General features: G+C 35.3%; 1 protein-coding gene across 7 annotated transcripts in view; it reads left to right on the top strand.

Moving 5' to 3' along the window:
• The window catches only part of MAN2A1 (mannosidase alpha class 2A member 1), a 126,305-nt gene that overhangs the window by 38,738 nt on the left and 63,180 nt on the right, over positions 1-24,387 (top strand). For all 7 annotated transcript variants that reach the window (XR_012621509.1, XR_012621511.1, XR_012621508.1 and 4 more), the window contains exons 6-12: positions 1,455-1,628; positions 3,978-4,164; positions 9,442-9,619; positions 13,567-13,769; positions 19,115-19,300; positions 20,663-20,777; positions 23,586-23,653. Coding sequence is in view for 3 of the 7 variants with exons in the window: in XM_074811552.1 (XP_074667653.1) it covers positions 1,455-1,628; positions 3,978-4,164; positions 9,442-9,619; positions 13,567-13,769; positions 19,115-19,300; positions 20,663-20,777; positions 23,586-23,653 (1,111 nt within the window). In the remaining 4 variants the exon portion in view is untranslated. The remainder of the gene's footprint in view (positions 1-1,454; positions 1,629-3,977; positions 4,165-9,441; positions 9,620-13,566; positions 13,770-19,114; positions 19,301-20,662; positions 20,778-23,585; positions 23,654-24,387) is intronic.

The raw sequence follows: 24,387 nt of genomic DNA, 5'->3' as shown, positions 1-24,387 counted from the left end.
GCTGGAGGGGAAGGGGGGAGTGAGCGGTTGTATGGTGCTCAGTTGCCCTCTGAACTCAAACTATGACAGTCCTTTTTGGTGCCCAATGTGGGGCAGAAGAATATGAGCTAATAAGGATAGGAATTGGGAGTGATAACAGGCAAAACACGACTAAAATTCACTGGAGTAATGATCTTTGGAATTTCTGTTACAGCTGTGGGGAAGGTTTTTTTGTGTGTTGGAGGGACGAGGGGTGGATATTGTGTATTGTGACTTGGTCTTGTCATAATGTTATTTTTATTTTGGTGGGGGGAAGTTTTTTTGTTTTGTTAGTTTCTTGTTAGTGTGTTGATGTTGTATTGTCTTGTGTAGTGAATGTGGGTTTTAATGTAATTTCTTAATTACGTGATTCACAGAGGTGAGGAGTGGAATGCCCTGGTTTGAGTGAGTGGTGGGGATTTCTTGGTAGCAGGGGAGGGGGCTACACCAGTGGCCCCTGTGAGAAGCTTCTCGAAGCTCCCCTGGTTCTGAGTCGGACCTCCCCTTTGCGCCAAGGTCAGGCCAATTATCTGCACCTCTGCGATAATGTAAGAAGGGGAACCTGGTAGGAGTTGTGAGAGTTATGAGGAGAAGTTGCGCGGAGAACATCTGTGCAAACATTGAGGTCAGTGGAAAAACCGAGGAGGAGAGGGGGAGGTATGCTGGAGCAGAGACTCAAACCATGTCACTGTTTTCCTTAGATTGGAATTTCCATGAGCGTAGCTTGACATAAGAGATGACTGAGAGGGAAGGCCTAATAAAAGGATAATGCATGCCCTACTATTTTTTTTTTTTTTGTCAGACAAAAAATGTGCCTAAGGAACTGTGTTGAAGATTCAGTTAAACAAGAGTTAGATACAGCTTCTTTATTTGCTAGTATGTATTTCAGTGAAAAGACAGTATTAATCAACATGATTCTAATGATTATCAACCAAATAATTCAAAAGAAAAGTTAGTTCTAAAGCTGACAAAGGTTAACATTAATTAAATAACAGTGAAACTTCATCAAGCTACGACATCAATCCTTCACCATCTGTTCATTTTTTTCAGCTTTTCTTTCTAATTGCAACATCTGTGAACTACTTAAAAGTTGAAAAGGAGATGTATTTCATTATGATTCCATGTAAAGATATTTGATACACAGTTGAAATAGTGTATCAACGTAGAGTACTAATCTCGGGGGTTTTATGTAGTTAGACAGAATGCCTTGCCTCTAAGACATTCGATTTTTTTTGTTGTTGTTGTTAATTGATTATCTGTTTAATTCTAGCTTGTTAATTCCAGGGAGTGTTCTGCAGGAAGTTTAATACTCAGTTGTGTATTTTAATCTTCTTGGAAATTTTATCTTTAGTGCTGTGATTTGAATTATTGGTATAGCTTTCTTCAAGTTAAAAGTAAAACTTTCTTCCCTTTTTACTTTTTTCTTTTGTCAACAGGAGTAAAACCAAAGTCTGGTTGGGCAATTGATCCTTTTGGGCATTCACCAACAATGGCCTACCTTCTGAAACGTGCAGGATTTTCAAATATGCTTATACAGAGAGTTCATTACTCAGTTAAAAAACATTTTGCAACACAGAAGACACTCGAATTTTTTTGGAGACAGAACTGGGGTATGTGTTTTTCCTTGATGTCAATTTATTTTGTTAATTTACACAGGTAAAATATGGGGAGAAGTTGAATAAATACTATGGAAATTGTTACAGGAGAGGTTATTTAGAGAAGTTAGTCTTGACTTGAAAACTTTAGACTTGCAGTTCTGTTCAGGTCTTTCATCTAGGTTAAGTTTTGGGGATTTTGTCATTTTTTTTTAAATGACAGAAATGGAATGTGAGTACCTGTGTGTTAGGGAAGGGGTTAAATATAAAAACTGTATTATTGCCATTGTTCCTCTCATCTTCCTCTTTCTTCACATTCGTTTGTGCTTTTACTTCCTCTTATTTCCCTTCTCCCACATTGCTTACCAAGTATTTATAAAAAAAGTAAATGGGGTGGAATATTTTTTTTCCTTTTCTCACTTATTTGTTTTCTTCTTCCTACTCCTAGTATGTGAAAATAAAGTGGAGGAGAAAGAATGTCTCTTTTGGCTGGAGGGGAGGAAGTCAAAAGTGAATATTTATTTCAGTCTGTTTTTTTGCTTTCTTACTATGGAAAAAACTTTCAAGCAACCAGCTGGTGTGACAAATTACTGTCATTAGTTAGAGTAGCTTTTGTGGACTTGAAATTTATAGGTTATCTTTAGTCAGAAAAGTAGATTAAAAGCATTTCACCATTTTAATTTGCAATGAAATTCTCATCTAAAACCTTAGTCTTAGAATAAATACAATTGCTTTTTTGAGATTATTTATACAGTATAGAGTATGAAATTTTTCTTCAGTAATGAAGTGATTATACATTAGCAAACTGATGTCTCTGTAAATGAATGTATCTTTCTTTATGATTATTTTGCTTTGCTTTTTACTGTACCGCATGCCAATAAGCTGTATGATGAATGTACGTAGTTGAAGTTTTGGTCTTTCTGTTTTTTAAAGGTAATATGCCACTGCTTTATCAATACAGGGTCAAACAAACGTATTTAGTACTTATAATTCAACGTGGTGGTGATTTTGAACCTTTTTAGTTCCTCTGTGTTTTTAATCAGAAATTCTAGGAAGGAGGGTATTCAGAAAAAGCGATCTGCTGCACAAGTAAGCTTGACTTGAGGAAAACATACTACTGTGAAAGAATTTGTCAGATATGAACGCTTCAGAGATTTTCTTTGAATGTTGGTGTATGCCACTCATTGTACAGAATGCTTAATTGACAGGCCTTTTTCCTAAGTAGTTGCATATGTAAATCACATGTACAATATGGTCTAGTGTTTGGTCTTCAAAAGAAGGCTTTTCAAAACAGATCACATATCAAAGATCACTGCACAATCACATGGCATAATACGTAGATGTGGTAATGTGTAGATGGCATAATGTGTAGATGTACCTGAGATAGAGAACTCCTGTAGTTGAAAAGTAAATGCATCTATTTGTGGAATATTGCCTTTTAGTTATAAGTAAGTAGTAGTAAAATAGGAGTTTTTAAACAAAAGGTCTGGATTGAAACCATGAAGACTTATGCTGTTAAGGTTTTGAAGAGTATTTTCATATGTATTTTTCACATACTTAGGAGCCAGGTTCTATGGCACATCTACAAGCACTCATACCTTTTTTTCAGCATAAAATTACAATTTGTTAGTGCTGGAAAGAGGTATTTGACATTTAGGGGTTTTAGCAGAAAGTAAACTTAAGGTTCTCCTAAATTCTATGAGAACTTAAGGTTCTTTTTAAAGGTAAATTTTGAAAGACCTTTTGAGACTGGAGAAAATGTGTGTAGATCTCTGCTCCTGGTGGGTTAAACTTTAAGGGATGGACTGACTAGATGAAAAAGTTCGGATAGCAAGGTGCATGGAATTATATGTAATTTATGTACAAGCACACAGAATCTATCTACAAGTATATAGACTATTGTTAATGTATTGAAGTTATGTGTTCAAGAAATTAAGATATTGCTAAGGCTAACCAATTCAAGTGTTTTTCTAATGAGGTAATGACAGCAGGGTGGTTGAGTTTTGATTTGACTTTGTTTTAGGTTTTCTTGTTTTGTTTTTTTGTTTGTTTGTTTTTGATTCATTCGAAGTATAAAAGATCTGTTTTGTTCACCTCTAAAATTCTGGAAATAATGAGATTTATCTGAGTAAAAAAACCCTGGCATTTTGTTCCTATCATTCTCAATCAACTGGTGCCTGATTGCAACATTCCAGTCTTGATTGTATCTCTGCGTTTAGACTCTATATTAAGGTACATACAAAGTTAGACTCCAGGTATGGATATTCAAAGCGAGGAATTGTCTTGATCTGATGTTTTTGATACAATTCCTGGATTAAGAACATGGAACTGATTTAGTGGTGTGCTCTATGTATTTAATTCCAGATTTGGGATCCAGTACAGATATCCTTTGTCATATGATGCCTTTCTATAGCTATGATGTTCCTCATACTTGTGGTCCAGATCCGAAAATCTGCTGCCAGTTTGATTTCAAACGTCTTCCTGGAGGAAGAGTAAGCTGTCCATGGAGAGTTCCTCCAGAAGCTATTCATGCTGGAAATGTTCAACACAGGTACAGTTTTTACTGTAAGGGAATAACTTCAAAAGAAAAAATAATTTATGCTGGTCAAAGTTTATATATAGCATAGCTTGGTGAAGTTATATAGTTCTTAAAATAAACTTGTCCTGGGAAAATTGCTCCTGAAAATTACTGAGTATAACAAATGTATTAAGGATAGCAGGGTGACTTCTAGGTTCTAGTCTTGGTGATGATGATCCATTGATTGTCTGCATGTCCTTCTTCTGAGTACAAATTTTGCCAAACATCCTGAGCACTTTGTCAGTAAAACTGAGTTACAAAATTTCATTGAAGATAGAACCAAAATAAAACAGAATATGTCACAATTGTCACATTTTAAGGTAGAAATTGTAATGATAGGAAGAATTTATTTTCTTTAAAAGTAGAAAAATTAAAGCTGAACGTGACAGGAGAAAAGCAGAGTATTAGCTAAGAACATAAGCTATTCTATTAAGAAGAATCATTATGACACACCCAGTGCTTATCAAATGCGAAGGGAAGCTCATATGTCTTTAAATCAAAGTTGTAAAAAGAGAAATCTTGAATATATATCCCATTAGCTGAGACAAATGTTAAACAAGCTGTTACTCTTCTACAAACAAATACCTGGAACATACAGGCTCTAAATATAATGCAGAGAGCCTGCTTGGAATGCTTTTTAAGGATTTTGGGTTTTAATTAGAGCTTCAAAGAATAGTAGAATGGTTTGTGTTGGAAGGGACCTTGAAGATCATCTAGTTTCAACACCCCTGCCATGGGCAGGGACACCTTCCACTAGACCAGGTTGCTCAAAGCCCCATCCACCCTGGCCTGGAACACTTCCAGGGAAGGGGCAGCTTCTCTGGGCAACCTGTTCCAGTGTCTCACCACCCTCACAGTAAAGAGTTTCTTCCTTATATCTGATCTAAATGTATCCTCTTTCAGTTTAAAACTGTTACCCTTTGTCCTATCACTACATACCCTTGTAAAATGTCCCTCTCCAGCTTTCTTGTTGGCTCCCTTTAGGTACTTAACATATCCCTGCACTTCAAGATGCAACTTTTGCATAACAATCTAAGTTAGACTTTGTAAAAAAAATGGTTCTTTCACCATGTCATATGAAATCAAAGAATAAAAGAATTAGGGTAGGTATGTAGTGAATGCATGATCAGGTTAGAGGTCATCATCTCAATATGGTCTTTGAAACTTCACAGAATCATCAAGGTTGGAAAAGACCTCCAGGGATGGGGACGCCACCACCTCCCTGGGCAGCCCATTCCAACACCTAACAATCCGTTCTGGAAAGAAATGCTTCCTAGTATCTAGACTAAACCTTCCCTGGTGCAACTTGAGGCCATTACCTCTTGTCCTATCACTTTTTTCTTGGTTAAAGAGACTCATCCCCAGCTCTCTGCAACCTCCTTTCAGGTAGTTGTAGAGGGAAACTTAATCTTCTGCATCAGCTTTTGGTAGCTAAAAACAGTTTTGGTGTCTAATAGGGACCTGAAACATCAGTATGGTAGATCATACCTAACAAGCGAAAAGTCAAACTAATACACGGTCTTTGGGTTGTGAACCTCCATTACTTACATTTGGAACACTGGAAGGAACACAGGAACCATACTTTGAGAGTGTAGTTTCAAATAAATCCACTAAAACATAGGAAGTAGTGTTTTGCTGTAGAATGCTAAAAACACTGCTCATGTTTTATGAAAAGTCGGAATATTGTAGGCAATCAAAAACTTCTTTGATCTGACCTCCATAACAACACAAGTTTTACAGTTATGACGAGGAGATGTACAGGATCGAGAAGTAATTAGAAAACCTATCTTTACATCATAAGCTTTCCAAGGTTAAAGGTTTGTAGCGCACTAATTAATCTGTCTCTCATTTCTGATTGCTTTGTTTTTTAAGACTAGAAGAATACGGATCTACACTACATGGATCTGAAAAAAGTGTTTGATACACACTTGATTAATTTAGAGCAAAGGTTTAGATCACTGACCTTTCTTCAGAGCTAAAGCTGCAGACAGAATTAGTAAAACACAGATCTTGAATACTCAGCTGGGACTGTTGCTTTTGATTTCAATACTATTACGGCCATACATATATACTGAAGAGATATTGAATTGAAAACTTAAGACTAGTAGCTGTTGGATTTATCATGGCCTTGCTCTTTAGTTGTGATTTGGTAGGAAGAAATGAAACAGCAGCCTAATTGAAAGCCTGTACTTGTTTAATTACACTTCATAACAGCTTAGCTTATAAAGATTGCTGTTGCACTTGCCCTGTTTTGCAGCTGCATCCTCATCCATATGTTCTAATGCTGAAATTCTAGCTTTTCACACTAGCTAGAAAAAACAGCTGTTTTTTGTTCCTTGAATGGGAATGAGTTGTGGTGGTGTTTGTACTGCAAGTTATGTGCTTCAGAGTAGAAAATGGACTCTGCCCTTCAGCCCCTGCTGTTCAAGAGCCCAATTTTACCCTTGAGCTTTATGGTTGGTCACATTGCACAACATGCTCCTGGCATTCAGAATTACATTGCTGATGTGGCACTGGTGGTTAACATTTGTGATTGCTGACCTCAAGAATCTGAGATCACTCTCATGGAAAGTACTCATCTTGTCTGCTTAGCCATCTCCTCCACAAAATTGCTGGACTAGAAAATTGCCAATCCACCAAATGGTTTTGTTTTCTAGTTGAGATAATTGTGCAAAGAGTGAGTCCCTAATGCTTCATGTGCTGTATGGGCTGAAGTAGTAGGGACTGTGAAGCCATGACCGCTGTCAAAACTGCCACATAGGACTTGCTATAGCTGCTGCAAAATTTCTTGTGATTCCCACAGAGTCTTAAGTGGCTACTGCTCCTCCTCCTTTGATATAGGAAGGTGCAAAACCAGCGACGTTAATTGTTTTGAGATGTTTTAGCTAAGTACTTGGATTTTTTGCATTAAAAGAACACACTTGGAGTATGAAGGGGTTTTCTGCATTTGTGAAAGGTTTTAAGCATTCAATGGCAATCTTAAAGCTTCCCAAAGAAAGGTGGAAAATATTCTTGAGGCTGTTACTGACAATGTTGATATACTTCAGTGTTGCCAACTAACAGTTCATTTAGGGTTACTGTGAATATTGAGAAGTATGTAGCGTGTCTAGTGTACAATTCCAAGAACTTTTGATTGTATGAAACCAAAAATTTATTTGTTTTTTTAAAGCCATTAAAATGGACTTACTGCTGATATGCTGTGTCAGTAATTTTGGTGCTACAAATAGTTTATAATGACTGATCTTTTTGGTTTTCAAATTTTCATTTAGGTAGGCAGGATAAACATACATAAAAGTGTGTCTAATACTGTCTTGCTGAGGAATCAGAAGGGGAAAGCATTGGTGAGGCTCAGTGGAATCTGTTTTTTTCTCTCCAGAAGTATTTTCCGTCTTCAGCAAATTCTGTCTGGAGCTTTCTGCTGACTCTTTCTCACTCCTGTATGAAACAGTGATTTAGGAAGTTATTTGAGAGAAATTTAAGAGGATATACCTGACTTGAGACATGTAACTTTTCTTTGGTGTTTTTGCAATTGAAACTGGTTTGCAATGGAGGAAGATCCTGCTGCCCCCTTAAAAACACCTAATCACAATTGTGAGTACTTTGAAGAAAGGGAGAACAACAATACTGGTGAATTTTGACATAGATTTGGAAAGAAAATAGAACAGAACTTTGAAAACAGCTGTCAAAGTCAAATATCCTGTTAAGTATAACCTTTCCTGAAGTTCTGTATTTTTCAGGAGGCTCTAAAAAAACATTTGTTTCCAACTGTAGGCTGCATGTGGAAAAGTTGATTTAGGCTGTCTTCTTAGAAGGTAGAATTGCAAAGTCTTGTGTTATGCCAATTGTTCTGTTAGTTGTTTGGAGAGGAAGTCTTTCTGTTCAAATTGGCAACCTGTTGGAAGTCACAGAAAGCATTGATTCCAAGTATAAATACTTGGTAATCTGACGTATAATCAAACTATAGACAGAGAAGTGGAGGAAGCTGCTAGCTGGGTCTATTCTAGTCTCAGCAGAATTACATAGATCCTTAACTAAATATATTGTTGTGCACCCTTTCTCACTCCCATATACAGTCAGACCTCGTGTTCACTCAATACTTTTATAATCTCATAAATAAACCCTGACTTGCTGGTCAAAGAAATATGGGTTTCAAGTATACTGGACTAGATTCAGTTCTCACATAGATGTTTATATAACAGATGTTTAAGAATATGAGTTGAAAGTAGATTTCAGTAGGCCATCTATTAAAAATACTAGCGGAAACAAAAAGCTCATTAGAATCTGGATCTTGCTGCTATTTCCTCTTTAAAACTTTGTAATTTATATTCATGTTTTCTTAAATATGTTACTATGGTTTATGCTCCCTACTAAAATTATTTCCATAATTTTAATTAGAGAGGATCAGCATCTGAAGATTTTGATTGTGATTGGGAGGGAGAGAGAGGGAAATGGACCTTTCCAGTAACACAGATATTAGACTTGTAGCTTTTAATACATTGCTGCTTAATGACAGAACTGGTATTTTACCTGCCAAAGAGTTAGTAAGTGCCAAAGGATAATTTTACTGCCTTTTTTCTGTGTGTGCATGTGTGGGTATTTTGTTTGGGGTTTTTTTTAAAGGTCAAAAGCAGAAAAGCAGTGGATTTAATTTTTCAGGACATGTGCTTAAAGCTTAAGAGGGCTGGCTCTAAGACAGGCAAGAAGCTGGCTGAAGGGGGAACAGTGACTATTAGTAATTAAATTCTTCCGGAATTTTTTTTTTTCCCAAGGCTGGAGTTCCTCAAAGTTTAATTTGTAGACAGCTTTTCTGTCAAGGACGTGAAGATGTGAAGCAAGGTATCCAAGGGAATTACCAGAGGGGATGAGAAGAGCTTGCTTATTATTGTAAATTAGAGCTGGAGAGGATTAGGATTGTTATCTAAATATAAAGCAGGTAAACATAATTTAAACTGAAGGTTAGTTTAAGCACAGGAACAAATTGATGCAGACTGCCCAACTGTTTGAGATGGACCTTGATAAGCTTATTGGGAGAAATTAGTTAGCATAGTGTTTGCAACAATAGTAGGTTGAATGTGATGTGTCCCAGTGGGGGGGGATTGCATCCAGCTTTTTTGTTGCAAAATGAGATAGCAGAGTTTTCTATGTCTTGTCTCGTTTAGGGTCACTGTAATGCACAACAAGAATTGTTTCGTCAAATGCTGACCCTTATTCTTCTGTTTTCTAAATTGATTTCTTTTTTTCTCCCTCAAGGGCTTGGATGATTTTAGATCAATACAGAAAGAAGTCAAAGCTTTTCCGTACTAAAGTTCTGTTGGCTCCACTAGGGGATGATTTCCGTTATGCTGAGAGCTCAGAATGGGATCAGCAGTACCAGAATTATCAGAAGCTGTTTGATTATATGAACTCTCATCCTGAGTGGCATGTGAAGGTAAATGCAACACTTTCTCTGGTTTGTGGAGAAAACAGTATTTCTCGGAATCTTGAGATTCTACATGGAAAAAAGTTGTAGGTTTTTGCTGGGTTTTTTTGAAACTGTGGAGCTTTATATACTCTAACAACAGATTGATTTGTCTTGGCAGATTACATTTTTTTTTGCCTTTACCGCCTCCTCTCCCTCTAAAATGAAAACTTTGCTATTAATAACACCTGCTTGAAAACTATAAATAGTATCCAAACTAGACTATTTTAGAGAACAGCTATTAAGGTTGTTTTCATAGTACTGTTGTTTTCACAGGCTTCAGACATTGTTATTTAAGGCTTACAGGCTTTGTTATTTAAAACTGCTGTATTTTCTTATTAGAAATTTGAGCGAACTTTCTTGCTGTGCTTGAGACCTCTTGGTTTTATGTCCCAAAAGAAACAAACAAAAAATCCTAAGAGGTGCCATTGCTGGCACAATCTGTTGAATACAGTAAAATCCTAAGAGATTGACCTGGCTACAAAAGGAGTGAATATACTAGCACAATTATTGGATGAGATATCACTTTAAATCAATCATTATGTTTGAGTGTTAATATGCACATTAATACATTCTAATGTGTAAGCTGAGTGCTTTGGAGACTTCATGTACTATAGATGTTCTCTGTCTTCAGGCACCTCTTCATCATCTTTCAGCATGGGAATAAGAAAGAGGGGAACACAATGTTGTTTTTTCTTGAGTATCACTTGAGAGTGCACTATTGCTGCTTTCACATTTAGGCTTTTTAAACCCATGTTTTGTTTGTGCATTTTTTTTCTTCACCTTTTCTGAGACCACCTCATGTTCCTCTAATTGCAGATTTAAGTAGTGCCTGTACTGTGATAGTTCTTCCTGCTGACTTCTGGACTTGTGTTCTGCATAAGGCAGATGATGTCTTGGGAACACAGCTCCTCTGAGAGCTGGATTTTGCATCTGTTTCCTGTGGGATGTGGGTGACATGATGTATGTGAATGCCTGCTGTATCTTAGTGGAGGGAGATAAACTTGGAGAGTACTCTCTTTAAATTTAAAGCCCATCTTTTAAATTACACCAGCTTTACTCTCCTCAGAAAAGGATATAGTGGGCAGGCCTCCATTTCTACTATCCTGGGCTGGATGATTTTTTTTCTCTGGGAGGAAAACTGAAGGCTCTAGCTCTGATGTCATTCAAGGACGACTCCTGTCCTGAGGCATCTGAAAGATCCTTATCTGAAAGGTTCTGCTCAGCCCATTGTCAAGGACTCTAAGAGTCTACTTCATTAGCCCTGGCTTGCCCTCCTGTCTTAATGCCTTGGGAATCACACCAGCCCTTGAAGTCCTTACAGAAGTATCCAATCCTTCTTCTGGTTCTTAATACCCAGGCAAAAAGATGAGCAATCTATGATTAATCCACTTCATACCTCGGGTGCTTTGCTCAGCTGGAGCACTGTTGGCACTGGAGTGTGTTTCCTTTCAATTATATTTACGTAGTTGGATTTTTTTTCTTTCTCTCTCACCCCCCACCCCTTATTTGTTGTTTGGGTTTTGTTTGTTAGGTGTTGTTTGGGGTTTTTTTGACTGATGTGATTTGTCCTTGGAAATGCAAGGTTAAGTAGAGAACTTTCACACTCTGCTGCACTTTCTCCAGTGGACTGTAACTCCACAGGCAAGTAACAGGCCATGCTCAGCTTTCTAAAAGCCTAGATTATATAAAGGAAGAGTTCACATGTCTTACTTAAGTGCTGAGATGTTAAGGGTATTACTACTTACACAAGGTACCGCATACTCTGCTTTTTTGGTCTTATAAGAGATTGACCCTTTCAGACAAATTTGAGATATTTTATCTAGTGGATATGTCTGTTAGCATTGAGATTCTCACACCAGCAGCTATTTTATGGTCCTAAAAGTATGTGATAGAGTACTGTAATAGATGTCTATTTTGCTCTCAGGGAGTTTAGTCTCCTGTTTGGCGATCTCCTTTACACCTACTATGCATAAATTAAGCTGAAACTTTTTATATGCCAATAGAAGAGTCTACCAGGTTGTTTCACTGTTTCCACTCATCCAATGTTAGAATGTATTTTTTTCAACTTTGCTGGTTTCTCTGGTGAGGTTTTCTTCTTCAGATGTAACTCAGCATCATACAAGCTATACCCAATTTCTTTTCATCTCTTGATTTTTTTTGTTTGTTTGTTTTCTTCTTCATTCTGTCTTGTAGGTGACTGTGATAGTGAGGGCAAAGGCCAAGTGTCCTAGAAGTGCCTGATAAGGCAAGGATCTCTAATATTTGGATTTCCATGGCAGTATGTCTCTATCTCTACTGCCATTGAAAGTGGCAAGTTACTGTACTGTATCCACCTAACAGATACTTGGATCTTCTGAATTATTTTGAAGAGTGAATACTGTTAGATTTGTTTTTTTTAAATGTTGAAATAGCAGATATTTGTCACAGTACTAGTCCTTATATTCCAAGTCACTTTAAAAAGATTTTTACTAAAAGCTTGTTTTCTGGTGTTGTAAATTGTAGCATGCTACTTCAAATGCTTGTTGTTAAAGGTAAATTTTAAAAAAATGCACCAACCCTAAAAAAGTGACTTCATTTAAATGTGAAGAATTACCATTATAGTTTATTATGAGGATACTTGTGGTAATGTGATCTTCTGTGTTCTTCCCACTTCCATTATTTTTTTTTTCCACTCTTACTCAAAATCAGGCTTGTCATCTACTATGCCTTCTTTAACAACATCTCTCAATGCTGGCAACAGTGACATCAGTCCCTTTCCCTTTTTTAATTCCCCCCTTTTTTCATACCTCTCAAGCTTGAGGGTACTGTCTTTTCGGCCTACTCTGTAAAGGGCTCTTACTACCTTATTTGTCTGAGCACTTTTAAAAATGACCAGGATATAATGAATTTTTTTGTGCTCCTCATGTTGCATCTCTAAAAACAATTTCTTTGTGTACAGAGTTTTAAAAAAAAAAGCTTCTGAAAGCAAATGCTAATTTTTTTATCAACAGTCATCTTGGGTTAAGCATATGTTCGAGATCTGGAACACAACAGCATTTGAAAACACAGGATTAAGACAACTATGCTCTTGTTTCTTGTTTAGTCCAGATATCTATGCACATAATTCTGAGATATTACTTAGCTCATGTATTAGAGACTTACTCAAGACACAAAAGAATGCTTTGCTTATTTGTTGAGACTTAGCTTGTATTTTAGATAACAATTTATACTTAAAAAAAAAATAATTACATTTCATGAATCATAGAATGGTTTGGATTGGAAGGGACCTTTAAAGGTCATCTAGTCCAACCCTCCTGCAATGGACAGGGACATCTTCAACTAGATCAGGTTGCTCAGAGCTCTGTCCAACCTTGAACGTTTCCAGGGATGGGGCATCCAACTCTTTGGGCAACCTGTTCCAGTGTTTCATCACCCTCATTGTAAAAAACTTCTTCCTTATGTGTAGTCTAAATCTACTCTCTTTTAGTTTAAAACTATTATCCCTTGTTCTGTCACTATAGGCCCTACAAAAAAGCCTATCCCCATCTTTCTTAAAAGTTCCCTTTAAGTATTGAAATGACACAATAAGGTCTCCCCAGAGCCTTTTCTTCTCCGGTCTAAACTATGCCAACTGTCTCAGCCTTTCCTCAGAGATATTTCATTTCTCTGATCATTTTTGTGGCCCTCCTCTAGACCCACTCCAACAGGTCTGCATCTGTCTTGTACTGTGTTGAAATGCTTTTGGAAGAGCTATTCAGCTTGTCTGAAAAGTGTGCAGGGAAACTTTAAAGCCCTTTAGGATAGGATTTCTGCTACAATTCTTCTGGAAGATGGCATATTTCTGAAATGTATATTAAACAAAGCATATTCATTCTCTTCATATGTCTAAATAAAGAAAATGGAACTATATTGTAGTAATTTTAACTTTCATTCAGGCTCAGTTTGGGACTTTATCGGATTACTTTGAAGCTCTGCGCAAAGAAAGCAATGTGGGTGAGAAGAGCAGCAATTCATTTTTCCCTGTTTTAAGTGGAGACTTCTTCACCTATGCAGACAGAGATCATCATTACTGGAGTGGATACTTTACATCACGACCCTTCTATAAACGACTGGATAGAGTCCTGGAATCCTACTTGCGGTAAATACTGCTATCCAGTAAATTCATAACATATGTCTTGGCACACAGGAGAGATGAATGTATAAGTACTCTAAATCTGTTGTACAGATGGAAAAGTAATTTTGAAATGTACAGTTTAAATTTACTTACAATAAGGATAGCTTAAATGTAGTTCTTGTTACAAGCATTAGTTGGTGTATGGTTTTTTTAGTAAACTCACAGAAATAGAACAATATTTTTTCCATCCAAAAAAGTTGTTCTAAAATACTATTAAAGTGAGCAGCAAGTCCTGATTCCATGAAAAATAGGTAGTGTACTTTTTATTTCTGGATTGGATTTGGGTAGCTGTCAGATCAATCTATCATTATGGCTATACCGTGTACTCTAAATTTTAGAGAGTGTTTCTCTCTTCTAGAGAGAAATACGAAGGTGTGAATTTTACAAGGGCTGAGGCAGTTGAGAAGTAGTCAGAAATCCTGTGTGCCATGTGATCTCCGATTGTAAGGTAGTGCTCTGCTGAAAATTGTTTGCATTGTCTTTAAAGAAAAAATTAGTGATGAGTTTTGGTAATGGAATGTTTAAGTGGTTCTCCCTTGTAGCAGCAGTAGATAAGACATATTGTAAAATGATTTAACTGTATTTTAAGGCTGCAGAAAGAGATCTGGGACAGATGCACATGGTGTAAACCCTGGACACTTCACCTATTGCCAAAACTTGGAAATTCTGTTTCCAAAAGCTTATTCTTCCAAGGATCTTCAGTCAAATGACACTTTTTGTGTTGTGGAAGGACGCTTTAAAATACAACTACTGTAGTGCTTCTATATGCTGTTCAGACCTTTTTGTGCCAGAGAAGAACTTCTGTACTGCTGAGAAATCCTTCCTTAAGGATTTCTTACTTTTTTGTGTGTGTGTGTGTTGTAATGACTGCTGCAGTAGTGGAGGGAGCAAGAGAGGTGTGGAAAGTAGCATTTGGAGGCAGATACAAGTGCCTTTCAGAAGAGAAACCTGTAATCTAGCAGAATTTGTTTTGCTTCTTCCAGTGAATCGTCTTTACTCTGGTAAAGTGGAGGCTTTGCAAACTTGAGACACAGCTACTCTGTGATCTGTAGTATGTTTTTCTTGTAATGAAAGCGGCTTTTTCTAGCCTTCTCTCTGCACTCTAAGAATACAGAAGCCTGAGGAAATCAAGAAAATTACTGACTAAAGGAAAGCAGCAGAAAGACTGAAGAAGTGTGTAAGGAGAAGTGAGGTCAAGGGCCTGAGAATAGAAAAGTGTTAGGGAACAGACTTTGTAATGTAACTTTGAAGGCCAGCAAGTTTCACACCGTTTCACATCTGGGAAAGCAGGGAGGAAAGAAGCCAAAGACTGTCAGGAAGGAGAAGAAAAATGAGACCAAAACTGAAAGGAATGACAAAAAACAAGTCTAGAATCCCTTTGGCAGAAGAATGTAAAAATAACGTAGTAAGGAGAAGCCATCAAAGGAGTGACTCCTACAGTGTTTTAATCAGAACTTTGGAATGTTACAAGTGTTATGCTTAATTTATGTACAAATCCAAGGATGATAGAAGATTACAAATAGGGCATTTGTAAAGCCAACAGTAGTTAGGAAGTTTGACAACTATTCAGAAGTAGTTTACAAATAGAGTATCAAGAATGACTAGGAATATGATTTTTAGAAGCATTTTATTTTTTACTCATTGTATCAACATTATAAATACTAATTAGCTCTGTTCTCATTAGCTTGTTTATCACAAGAATATTTGATTTTCAGTGAAAACAACCTTGTTTAATACTGCTATTGGAAAAGACAATATGTACAGAAAACAGGACAGATGTCCTTATAAACCGAATTCCCTACTTTTGCCTAAATTCCTTTCTGTTTGTTAAAATGCACCCAGAATTTTATTTTAGCCTAGTTATAGTCTATTTTCTCAAAAATGTAAGTGTGTTTATTATAATTTTTCTGGTTTTTATTACTTTGTGGAAAACTTCATATGAATTGCTTTAAAGTTTATAGGTAGCATTTACAACTTCACACTGTTAAAATATTCCTTCATGTAAGAATTTCACTTACCTTTACTTCTGAAAAAGGTGCTAGATTTACAGGTAAAGAATCTTTGGAACAAAACTAAACCTTTAGTCTTATGAATTAAAACAAAGCACATTTCTAAAAATGTACCTGGGAAGTTTTTCAGCCTTCATTATTATCTGTGAATAACATGTAAGAACAAAATGTAGACATGTGTTCTTGACAGATTAATATCGGGTTTTTTGGGCAGTTTTGCTTTCAGAGACTTGGAGACTTTCAAGGATAGCATATTGGCTGTAAGAACAGCAGAATTTGGGGTTTTGTCTTTCTGGTTTTCTTTAAAGTCAGAGGAAACAAATTGTGATCATATTTCATTAATAATAACCTTGCGCCAGCCTAGTGATTAATTTTTGCATAGTTCTTTTTGAGCTAACTTACATTTTTCTATTTAGTGTGTGTGTGTGTGTGTATATGTATCTGGGAATGAACCATGAACGGGGATTAAATGTGTGTCTATTCTTTACCAAGGATGAATGCTTTTAAGTTCCAGCAGTACCAGGATTAAGTAGTACTTCACTGCTACTTGATAGCCAAGAAGCAATGTTCATCTTCCAGACCTGCTATGATGGCTGGACATTTAAGAAAGAAGAGTTGGTTGTTTGGGTTTTTCCTGTTTTTAAAGAAGTTTTGGATTTCTGCATTAAAGAAAGTGCAGGAAAGTTTAAGGATTTTATAATGGAGAGTGACATCAATGCTGATTTGAGACACAATTGATTTTTTTAATCCTAGGTGAGAGATGGATGGATTGAAGTAGTTTGGTGGTGATAAAATCAGTGACCAGAAGTTTGTTTAATGGAATAAGGGAAAGATGCAAAGAACCATCATAGTTGGAGACGAATTAGTAATGCCTTTGTTTTTTACAGATGTAATCCAGGAAAAATTATGCTAAGTCTGCAACAAACATTGTTGAAGTAATTCAGAAACAGGACAAGAGCCACAGTACAGATGGATAGAAAAGACCACATCTTGAGAGTTCAGAAGCTCTTGGAAAAATTATTATTTACTTAGATTACATATAAAGTGGACCTAGGATAACCTAGTGTAGGCTTTGAGCAATCAGTAAAGCAAACTTTGGTCTATTTGCAGTGTCCCATCAAGTAGAGATACAGTGACAAATTACAATAAAGTGGAAAATCTGTGGTAACTATTTTAGGTAATCTGCAGAAATTTGAAATAGAGGTGAGAAAACCAAGGCTTTTATACAGCTTTTATGGAAAGATATTAGAGAGAGGTAATGCTTACTTAAAATTTGAGGTGTTCTCTAATTTGTTTCTTGTGGTTTCACAAGTGTCTTTCATCTTTGGTGTTGAACCATTCTAATGTTTAGAATAATATTGAGACTTCAAAGGAAAATTCTGCATCTAAGAGACTGGTGCACTCAACGGATCTGTAAAACAAAATCAGTTATTTCCCTGAAAGGCAAAAGAGTTTCAAGTGTTCCTTGTAGACAGGATGGATTTAAAGTGAAGTTCTGGAAGCAGTATGAACTGAAAATATATTTACCATACAGCTTCATTTTAATGTTATTTCTTTTGGTTTTAAGGTTGTTACCTTGTTTATAAATAATGGACTTCCCTATTTAAAAAAAAACTAATAATTTGAGGTGGATTGTGGGGAGGGAGATCTAACTTGTATTTTGAGGACGAAATTTTTTTGTTCTCTACTTCATAGCTACAATTGGGTTTGTGTTTAGTGACTAGGCCATTTTAAAAAAAAAAAAAAAAAAACAAACCAACCATTTCAGACAGGCATAATCCCCTAGATGAATGTGCATCTGATGCCTTTTGAACTACAATATACTTGTTTTCCTTTCAAGTTAAGCTGTAATAGAACAAAGTAGGAGGAATGCGTAGATGTAGGAATTTTCACTAAGCAACATTAAAGTCACAGCCATTAAGCTTAAGTACATTAGTAGCAAAAAAAGCAATTAGAACTTTTAACACCTTTATTTTGTGTACAGCTTCTGAGCAGTTATTTTATCTGTAAGAGCAAAATCTCATCCTATTCCTCAAATATTGACAACATGAAAATTAATTGAGCTATTACATGTACAGTGTACCTTTTTCAGTTTGATACATGCTTTTTGCAGCTTTTACATAATTGTCACCTATGTGATGCATAAAGACAGACTAAACTGAATCCAAATGTATTTTTCATGTGAACAGTTAATATTAATGCACAGTCTGAAAACCTAAGTTGAGAATTATTTTAAAATTTGTTGTTGTGCCTAGTTTAAATTGGAACACATGCATTCCCCGATAGCTTGGGTAAACGTAAAAATTAATGTATTTTACTTTTTTCTAATTTTTTTTAAATTTACATGCTTAGAAGTTAGTTTTACATTTGTTTCAAGAGCATATGTTATTTTGTTTTGTGTAACATCAACCTGTTTCAACTTGGTTTATTCAAACACTTGAGAAACCTTCATTAAATGCAAATAAAGTTTGAAAAGGAGTGTGACCATTTTCAGACTTAAACAGAACGGTAACATTTTAGGAAAATGAGATAGATAGGAAAAAAAGTTAACAGATGGTTTCCCAGAATTTTTACAGACATCTTTTTTAGTCAGATATTCGTAATGACTGGCAATTAGAGAGTTGTTCCTCTTTTGTAAAGCAAATTTAGATTCTTGTAAAGCAAATGAGAACCTAATATTATTTTAGTGCTAGACTTTTGCATAAGAAATAGGAGAGAAGGGCTCTACATTCTGTTCAGTCTAAGCGTTTTTTAATCGTGTTCTTACTGTACAGGTGGATGTGTAGTGAGCACGAGCAAGAACTGCCTAAGTATTTAGGAGAATTTAATTTGCTTAAAGTACAAACGGCAGAACAGATATTACATAGAGTGTACAGATTAATATATTTCTTTACAATAATTTTATTTGTTTAGTAGGTTGTTTTTTGAAATGGAAATTGTACGTTTCCTCTAGGGCAGTCTATCCTTGTCATTAAGTTAAGATCTGTGTACCTCACACATTTATGAAAATGGTATGTTACTTTGTACTGTCATATTTTTATTTTAAAGCTCTATTTTCCTACACTGAAGCTTTGCAGGAGTCTTACAAGGTGTAAAACCAGTTGATGATGAAGTGCAGCAGTGATTTTTAACTGTTGGAAGCTAGAAATGGTCTAAAAAGTACAAGATTAGGGTTTAAAGAACTCTCAGAACTAGGTGTAAGGAAAGATGTAAAAACTTCAGTTATTCCTCAGGTAAAATGTGTGTTGCTCTTTGCTTTTTAAACTTATATAAATATCTTATTCTTCTCTGCAATTCCAGGGCAGCTGAAATCCTCTACTCCATGGCTTTGGTACAGTCCAGTAAATCTGAGAAGATGAGCGTATTTCCTTCAGTGGATAACTATAAATTGCTGACAGAAGCTAGGAGGAACCTTGGACTCTTTCAGCATCATGATGCTATTACAGGAACATCTAAAGATTGGGTAGTTGTGGATTATGGCACCAGGTAATTTATTATAAATATGTAAACTTAAATCTTTCCTTTTGCTTTTTAAAAGCAAAAGTATTTCAGAGATACAGATTTGCTATAGCTAGCAATACACTCGGCACTGAAAGTGTAGTGTTGCTCAACAAGTGGATTTGATTGCCCATGCTCTTCAGTTATGAAATATTTTTTTAATCCTCTGAAGTAAGAATTTGATGTCCAAACCGAATTTTTGAGGCTTCAAAAGAAGCTAGGTAGACGTGATAGTGAGAGTTCTTTAATAACAGGACTATTATTTCATGCAGTAACTGTTGTATAGAAGAACACTTTATATCTGCCTGTGCTAAGCGATGATCAAGAGACATGCTAATTTCAGTTTACATTCCTTGGAAAATACTACATCCTCTGTAACCTACTGTTTTTCAGTGTGTGAAATCTTTTTCATGTTGCTAATCTTCTGCTTCATTTGTCTGATGTTGTTTATTGCTGTTATATCTGGTGGCTAGTTGCTGTCTCAGTATTGACAAATTACTCTGCTAGCTACTTCATGGAATTTCTTTGAAGAAGAGTAAATGGTATGCTTTAATTATGCATTTGTTCAGAAAATTGTTATATATTAGAATGTTAAGCGCTAGTAAATTTGAGGTAGATGATGGTAGATGGTTGATGGTAGAGCATGTCTGTTAAGTTATCGTTTTAAATGCCTCTAAAATACTGTTAGTTAAAACTACTTATTTTATAACAAGTATTTTTAAATTCCATAAATTTGTTAATTTATCTATTAGAGCATAGGTATAATCAAGGTATAAACATGTGCAATGCACTCAGTTATGAGAGAGCAAAATAAAGGCTTTTTCATTTTAGAAATAAAATTACATGGCTCTCTGTATTTAAGAATGTGTAAACTTTATGTCAGTTGAAGCAATGGAAATAATGGTGATAATTTAAACTTTTGTGTTTCTGATCGTTTTTCTAATCCTACTTAAACACAGTCTTGACTTTGTGACCAGCATTTCAGGCTTGCCTCCGCTATAGATACTGGAAGTCAGACATAAAACACAAACTTTCCTAAGATTAGCATTTTGAAAAAATACTTGGTATTTTGAGGGCATACATTTTGTAGTATAACAGTGGGGTGCAGATGGACCTCATTTTCAGTATTCAAGGTGGGAATATAATGATATTCAGAATACTTCTGCATTTTGCAGTCTGGTCAGCCATTGCAACTAGCTGTTCTTAATTTCATGCTATACTGGTCTTAAAAATGACATTTATTTTTCTGTAACTCAGAACTTTTGAGTTGTGTAATCTTTTTAAATTTTGATGTTATCACATTGAATAAAAACATCTGAAAACTAATGAAGACTTTAAAATTTTTAACAGGCTTTTCCATTCAATAATGAACTTGAAGAAAGTGTTAATTGACTCTGCTCATATTCTTATCCTAAAGGATAAAGGTGCTTATAATTATGACATGTCAACTCCATTCCTGAAGATGGTAAGCTATCTTTCTTGATTTTCTCCAAAACTAAAATGTGAACTATGTGTTTTCAATACAGTTTGAGTGGCCTGGGAAAAGGCAGAATGAAATTGACTGGTAAGATATTGGAAAGTAAAAAGTGAAAAATTCAGCAGTTAATACTGAAAAAATGCCACACATCTAAAGTTAAATGGGCTTATTCTGTTCCACTTTGTGAATCACATAGTAAAACCAGGTGTTCTAATTTTCCTGTAGGCATAAATTTCTTGGTGATTTCAGTGACATGCATATGATAAGAGAATATATAGCGGTATGCAGTCCTGTAATTTGACTTTACTTATTACTTAACAAATGTAGGAAGAGGAAAATTTCCATCCTGAACAAAAGCCTAAGATGAATTTGCAAGACCATGTCTAGACAAGACCTTGTGCTTTTTTCCGTAGCTGAAATTATTTGAAACAGGAAGCTACCAATGATAAAGTCAGCAATAGATCCCCACACAGCATTTTGAGATCCATTTTACAGTCAAAAACACCTTGAATAAACACACTTGCTTATATTGTTTCCTTTCAGAATTTGTAGTTTCTTCATGTCCTGAACAAAAGCTCTCTGCTGTGATAGCTAGGTAGTCTTAGGAAGTCTAAGTCCATACACCTGGAATAGAGAGGAAACAAGATGCTTTCTTTGTGCATAAATGTAACAGGATTAAGACAGTCTTTATTATGGTTTTACCTCACACTTCTAACATAGCCAATATGACATATATTCTGCTAGTTTAGATGTGCCAGATGTGCCATACCTTGAATTACTCTTCCAGTCACATAGTTAAAATAGTTATTTATGCATTTTATGACTTTGATACTAATATATTTGTGCATGCTGCATATATGTGCCTGTGGCTGTGTGCTATGTGTATGTGTGCCACAAATATGTCATTTTTTTTATGGTTAGAAAGGCTAACAAAATGAATGTGCACCTTCATAAAGTAAGAATATTTTGAAATCATTCATGGAATGAAGTTTTCCCTTCTTCATTGAATTATATTGGAGGATGTTGTGGTGTTAAATTTTACTAAACTTTTATTGTTTGTGTTCTTTATGAGTCTGGATTAATGCCACTGGATTGTAGAAGTATTAATTGCTGTTTAAATGGTATATTGCCTAGGAGCATACAAAGTCAAACCCACTATTGCCACTGTGAAAGCAGAAATGAAAAAATTCTTACTTCAGTGAATTTATTATATCTATGTAAAACAGAAAAAGAAAAGGTGATTGCAGAATTAGATTGATTTATCTGTATGATATATAGTAACTGCAGCATATTGCAAACCCAATATTCCCACAATTCTTTTGCTACCACAACAAAAGGTTTTTAATATGGGGTGTGTAGAATGCTAACTTCAGGATATTTACAAAAAAATGTTTGGAAACCTTGAGTAGAAAGTTCAAAGGCACTTGTTTTGAAATACTATCTTGGTATTTTGATGGCTGGGGGAAGCTGACATCAAGAATTGCTCAGAGATGGGCATTCAGAATGAATACAGAAGTTGTTGAGGAAGACAAATCACAAAGACTTTAAGATTGAAAACAGCTGTTGTCTTTGAAGGGTGAAGAAGGAAAAAAATACATGGTCAAAGAAACAGAGCAAGAGACTGTAGCAGCATTACAGTAGATAGTAGGTACAATCAAGAAAATTGCCCTTCTTGAAGCAAGAAAAGAGGAAGTTGGAAATGAGACAGGATAGAAGGATTCCAGAATGATACTGCTTGCACTGTGTTTCTGCTATTCTTAATTATTAGTTACACACAAAAGCATCATGGTTTTCTTAGCTGATAACTGAATACTTTGTACATCATGTGTAAGTTTTACAGTCTCTACATTAGTAAACAAACAGAAACTACATCACTGAAATGCAGTACACTGAAAAATAGAAGAAACTTAGAGATCCCTAAATGATCCAACCTGTAAAAGTAAAGCTGTGCAACCATTGCACCATATTACTTTTATTTCTTTGAGTACAGAAAGTAAACTTTCATGTGAAGGTTGATTTGAAAAACATTATTTTGAGGAGTATTCTGAGGAACTGAGAGCTTTGTGCTTTAGTTGCAAAGTCTATAGTTGTCATCATTATAGGAACCAGTAGGAACGTAACAGTATGTGAACAGTGTGGCTGTTCTCTTAAGGACTCACGCAATAATGACAACAATGGCTTGTCACTACCTTTTCTGGTAGAAGTAAGCCCTGGTTCACATTGTATTTAAGAAAAGAGAGAAACTTGTGAAAAATAAGAATTCATCAATGTTGTGAGATAGTTCTTCAAGTAGTTTATATCACAAAAATCATACACACACCCCAAATTATGTTTTTGAAAATCTTCTTTATGTACAATATAAGGTAACAATGAGATCTGACAGAAGACAAAACTGTAAAACATTGTGATAAATATATAGAGTGTAGGGTTTCTGAGAGTAAATTTATAGCAAAACTTAATAAAATATAATAAGTATTTGCAAAGTTTGAAGGAAGTTGGTGATTATGATGTCTTGTATGTAAAAATGAAAACGTGACAATTTGATAATGGTATCTAAGAGACATTTAATGAAAGCAGGTATTTCTCAATGAGTTGGTCAAAGTGAGCCTTTTTCTTTTGTCAATCTGAAGTACTTTGTTTATAAACTTTTGTGGTTCATCCTGTGTAACATGCTAAAATAGACTCTGTTTATGGTATGGCTAGCATGATTTTGTACCTCATAAATTTCATATAATAGATAAAGTTCATATATGTTCAGTTGTATTCAAAAGCAAATTCAAAGGTGTTCTCTTGTAGGATGATGTTCAGTCTTTCCAAGATTCTTTGCCACGCAAGACAGTTATAAAGCTGACATCACAACCAAGGTAAATAATCTATGTATTACTTAGTGTCTGCTAGTGTTTAGCAATGTATGTATTTTCACTACATAGTAAGTTTTTATGCCATTTCATTTTTTTAACTTTCACTTTTAAAAAGGTAAAACTTTTTAAAAAATTTTTTAAAAAGTGAACTAGTACTCTGGCATATTATGCTAATACTATTATGTCTAGTTAAAAGAGGTCATGTCACTTTAAAACTATAGACCTTTTTCACATACCACTAATTCAGCTGCAGTAAGCAAAGTTGTCTGTTTACTTTGTGCTTTTACAGCATTGTAATCCTTAATAAATTATGATTGAGTAGAAGTGTAGTAGAAGCAGTAGAAAATTCTGATTAAATGTAGTTACAGCTGGTTCAATAAACACTGTGAGCAAAACCTTAGTTTTTGTAAAGCCTAAAAATCACAATATATAAATGCTGGACTGTCTTTAAAATTCAAGTAGAAAATAAACTAGGACACTGTTTTTTCTTAACTCCAAGTTCCCATTGTAATAAGAGGGCTTCCTTTATTTATATGTAGTTCCAGAGTATTCAGTTGAAACTGACATCCTGCTATCCTCATGAACATTCAGTATCCAACCTGAAATAATTTAAAAATTCATTAAGAGTCAACTAATCCAAATGAAATGAAGAAGACATATGGATATGAGAGATGCTATGTGTGTAAATCGAGTAACACAAGGTTTCTGCATACAGAAGATTTAAGATTCATTTAAAA

This window comes from Strix aluco, chromosome Z (genome assembly GCF_031877795.1).
Source record: "Strix aluco isolate bStrAlu1 chromosome Z, bStrAlu1.hap1, whole genome shotgun sequence".
Classification (NCBI taxonomy): Eukaryota; Metazoa; Chordata; class Aves; order Strigiformes; family Strigidae; genus Strix; species Strix aluco.
The sequence above is the reverse complement of the archived record's forward strand: the minus strand, read 5'-3'. Positions and strand labels throughout refer to the sequence as shown.